The 5000-nt window shown below is 43.6% G+C and overlaps 1 protein-coding gene across 1 annotated transcript in view; it reads left to right on the top strand.

The window, feature by feature from the left end:
* LOC125034675 (microtubule-associated protein futsch-like) overlaps positions 1-5000 on the top strand; it is a 187312-nt gene that overhangs the window by 44 nt on the left and 182268 nt on the right. The window contains exon 1 of the mRNA XM_047626575.1: positions 1-120. This exon is cut by the window's left edge and continues 44 nt beyond it. Coding sequence (XP_047482531.1) covers positions 1-120 — 120 coding nt within the window. The remainder of the gene's footprint in view (positions 121-5000) is intronic.

The raw sequence follows: 5000 nt of genomic DNA, 5'->3' as shown, positions 1-5000 counted from the left end.
CCCCACAAGTCCGCGGGGAAGGGGCCTTGTCCCCTTTATCCGGGTCGTATCTACTCATCGTAGTGGCCGAACCGAAAACAGACCAACACAAGGATGTTATCCTCAACAGGATCTCTAAAGGTAAGTTTGTGTTTGGTGTTTGCGCGAGCGGCGCCGCGAACAGCTGGAGCCAGACTCCGCCCAATCAATTCTGCCACGTGAGACCCGGCATCCGGAGCCGCGTCAGCTGACCGGTGGCACCGTCGCCCTCCGTCGTCTACCTGTCATCTGCGGTGCCACCTGCTGTCTCGCAAGTTACCCAGGATTTCTCGGACGGGCGCGTGGCCCTCCAAGATGGCGGGCGTGGGCGTCGGCAACCCCGTCGTGTAGTGAGGCGAGGCTCTAGCAGTGACTTTGCTAGAGGCCGAGCCTGAGTTAGAGTGCCGTCCTAGTGTGCTTACAGAGTGCCGATACCCTCACGATGCCAAGGGAAGGAGGCGAGGCTTCATTGACGGGAGATGGGAGGTGGGTGCCTGGCTGCCATGAGCGCCGGGTGACAATCAATACTGGAGTGACGCGTCTCCCGCAGTGCCCCCCCTCCCTCCCCCTGCGGCCCCCTGCATGACCGCCCACCCACGTTCCGCCCGCCTTTCTAGACGGTGCAGACGCCCAGCCCACGGCGCCCATTCACAACCCCTTATCAACAGCCGAGGAAGAGGCTCAAGTGAACCGGTGGAAACGCCCTCAGGGGAAACTTGGCGACTCGGTGACCCGCTGACCTTGAAAGACGGCAGACAGGCACTGAGTGCATGGCTGTGCATGCCTCTGTTGCTGCCGTCGCTCTCGGGATGCTTGCTAGGAGAAGCGATTCGCCAGGCAAAAGCCAATCAATCCCCTTTCCTCTGGCGCCGAGAGCATCGTAGCTGACCTGGGTTTTAGACTTCGTTTTGTTATTCGCTATTCGAAGGAGAACTCGAGGAAAACTTTCTCAGGGGGAAACCTCCGCGCCTTATGTAGGCTTCCGTGACAGCATTCTTCGTTTGTCCATTAGATATTCAAAATTACTCTTAACCCCCCTCCCCCCCTCTTTTTAACAAGTAGTACTTTAGATAAAAAAAAAAAAAAAACTAAAAAACGTTTTGGAACTTTTAAAAGCAGGAGCGTCTGCTTTATATTTGTTTCCTTCCTTTGGCTTTTATGTCTATCGCTCCTTTCATCTTTCTTCTCTCCTCCCCCTTCCCTCTCCTCTCTCTCGCCACGCCTCTTTCTCCGTCCCCGTCTACTCTTCCCTTATTCTTCCCAAAATCATGACCTTCCCATCTTATGAGTTGTAGTAAAGACGACCTCTGTGGTTATATTAACCCAATGCACGCGTCCAAAGTCAAGTTAGCTGGTTTACAATTTACGTCTCAATTTACGGGTTGGCAAGTGTTACGTTCACTCGGTGGGCAGTTTCGGGGGAATCAATATACTGTATGTATGTATGCGTGTATGTGTATGAATATATGTAATGTATATGTGTTTATGTATAAGAATATATATATATATATATATATATATATATATATATATATTTACGTATATACACCCATATATATATATATATATATATATATACATACATACACATATATGTATACACACACACACACACATATGTATATATATATATATATATATATATATATATATATATATATATTTACATATATACATATTCAAACACAAATGTATGTATGTAGGTATATGGTTTTATATATACATATATATATATATATATATATATATATATTTATATATATATATTGTATATATATTTATATGTATATGCGTGTGTCTGCGTGTATATCTATCTATCTATCTAAATATATATATATATATATATTTATATATATATATATATATTGTTATATATATATATATATATATATATGTATATATGCATGTCTATATATAATATATTGTATATGTGTATGTTTATATATATACACATATTCATATATTTATATATATGTATACACATTTATATATATGTATATATATTTATATATGTGTATATATATTTACATATATGTATATATATAAATGCTTATACATGTGTGTATATATATATATATATATATATATATATATATTTATGTTCATATATACATATATATACATATATATACATATACATATGTATACATATATATACATAATACATTTGCAGATACACATATGTGTATATATATGCATATATATACACAGGTATACATATATATGAATATATGTATATCGATATGTGTATATGTATGTATATAATATGTATATATATATTATATATATATATATATATGTATGTACGATGTATGCATGCATATATATATATATTCTATATATATATATATATATATATATATATATATATATGTATTTGTACACTGTGTGCGTCTGCGTGTGCACATGTGCACAACATGAATGCAAGATGGTTCGAATGTGCTTTACTTGTACATCCTACTTGTTATTCCGAATGTGATTGCACTAATATGCTCACATGCATTTTGGTGTATAAGCACTATTTTTATGCATGTATTCTTTATGTATATATGTATGCTTGTATGTATATGTACTGTATACACATATGATAGAGAGAGAAAATGAGAGTTAAAGGGAAGAGAAGAGAGGAGAGGCGAGATACCGGCCGTAGGAGGCGCATCCTTCGCCGGTCCTCGAGGGTCAGGGCGAGCTCGAGGAGGAAGCGGCGGCGGAGGTCGAGGCGCCGGCCGCAGGAGCTTCAGGTGAGCGGGGGGAGGGGGGGGGGAGGCGCCGGCAAGGTCAGGGGATCGGGAATTACTCAGGAGGTTCGTGAGGGCGGCGCTTGATCTCGTGGTTGTTGTGGTTGGTCGTGTTTTTAGCTGATGAAGAGATGATGAATAAAAACTAATGATCTTTACTAAGCGCTTATCAATTTCCTTCAGCGTGAGATGAAACTGATGAATTGAATACATACGAGGCCTCACAGTTATTTGTTCAATCTCTCTCTCTCTCTCTCTCTCTCTCCTTTCTTCCTCCTTTCCTTCCCTTCCTTTTCCTTCTTTCTATACTCCCTTCCTCCCTGCCCTGCCCTAGTCTCACTCCCTATCTCTTTCCCTCTCTCTCTCTTCCTTTCCCCTTTCTAGCTGTCTCTCCCTCCATCTCCCTTTTGCTTTCTCTCTTCCCTCCTCTCCGCTCCTCTTCCCCTTCCTCCTCCCTTCCCTACACACACCCTTCCTATTCCCCCATCTCTCTGTCTGCCTCCACCTCCCTGTAACTGTCTCTCCTTTTCCCTTTCCTCCCGTCTGTCCCTCCCTTCCTCCCTCCTTCCCTCAACTCCTCCCCCCACATCTCTCTCCTTCCCTCTAGCTGTCTTTCTTTCCCCTTTTCCACCCTCCTTCCCTCTTTCCGTCGCTCCCTCTCCCTTCCTCCCTCCCTCTTTCCGTCGCTCCCTCTCCCTTCCTCCCTCCCTCTTTCCGTCGCTCCCTCTCCCTTCCTCCCTCTTTCCGTCGCTCCCCCCCTCCCTCCCCCCCCTCAGTGGCCAGCCGATTATGCACACTCTCTCTCCCGCAAGCAGCCCCCCCCCCCCCATCCACCCGCCATAGGGGAGGGGGGCGGCTTCCGTTAGGTGCGCATGGCGGTCCGGGCGGAAGGTTAGTCATGGGCCCCGCCTGCCTGACGATCCTCCCTCTCTGCCCCGACCTGTTTGCCTCTCTCTCTCTCTCTCTCTCTCTCTCTCTCTCTCTCTCTCTCTCTCTCTCTCTCTCTCTCTCTCTCGCTCTCTCTCTCTCTCTTACTCCCACTCTCTCTCTCTCTCCATGCATTCCTCCTTCTTTTCTCCTCTTCCTTCTCCATTTCCGCCCTTCTAGTCCGCTTCCTTCTTCTTTCTCTTCCTTTTTCCTGTTCCTGTTATTCCTCCTCCCCCCCTTCCTCCTCTCCCCTCCTCTCCATCTTCCACCTTTTCCACTTATTCTTCCTCTTCATCTTCTTCTTCCTTCACTTCCTCTTCTCTTATATCTTCCTCTTTTCTACCTCTCCATCAATCGCTTCTACACCTCTCTTTTCATTCTATCCTTCGTAAGTCTTCCTTTCTTCCTTCTTTCCTTGCTCCTCATGCATTCTTCCTTCTCGCTTTCGTTGGCTATTTTCTACTATCTCTGTGAATTATCGGCTGTTCTCTACTATCTCTGCGAATTACCTCCTCTTCCCTCTATCTATCTGCATAAACGCCGGTGTGTGTTTTATGCATGTTCCCATTATTACAAGTGGGTATCCTGTTCATTAATGGCCTCATTCTTTAACATAGAGCTAGATAAAAAAAAAAAAAAAATAATAATAATATCAGCAATAACGGTCCTGTTATTATTATACAAAAAATATAATGAAGATAAGAAATCAGATGAATGACAATGCCTCGCATAAAAGAAACTCGAAGTTGGCTCCTCGAGGTTAGGTTTCCCTTCAAGCTCTGTCCGTTGCGGCTGCGGAGGCGACCGGAATTAACGCTGCAAAACGGCAATTAGCAGCTAATGACGGTGTCTCTTCATTAAATGGCCGTGTTTGGTCATAATAAAACTTGATATATTTATGCCAAATATTTTTTTTTCTGACGAAAGAATTACATGCTAACGCACACGCGCGCGTGCTCACACACACACACACACACACACACACACACACACACTCACACTCACACTCACACTCACACACACTCACACACACACACACACACACACATACACACACACACACACTCACACACTCACACTCACACACACACTCACACACACACACACACACACACACACACACACACACTTTTTACCAGCCAGAAGAAGAGAGGAAATCATGAAGGAATGTAATGAAGTCTATCGCCCATAACCGGGTTTCTGACAGATAAAAATTGTTTCAAAAAGACACTACACGATTAACGAAGATATGAGTAATTTCAGAATAAATTTGCAGAGTCTGATTTGTGGTTATTGATGTTGCAAATATAAATAGTT

Source organism: Penaeus chinensis, chromosome 18 (genome assembly GCF_019202785.1).
Source record: "Penaeus chinensis breed Huanghai No. 1 chromosome 18, ASM1920278v2, whole genome shotgun sequence".
Taxonomy (NCBI): domain Eukaryota; kingdom Metazoa; phylum Arthropoda; class Malacostraca; order Decapoda; family Penaeidae; genus Penaeus; species Penaeus chinensis.
The sequence above is the reverse complement of the archived record's forward strand: the minus strand, read 5'-3'. Positions and strand labels throughout refer to the sequence as shown.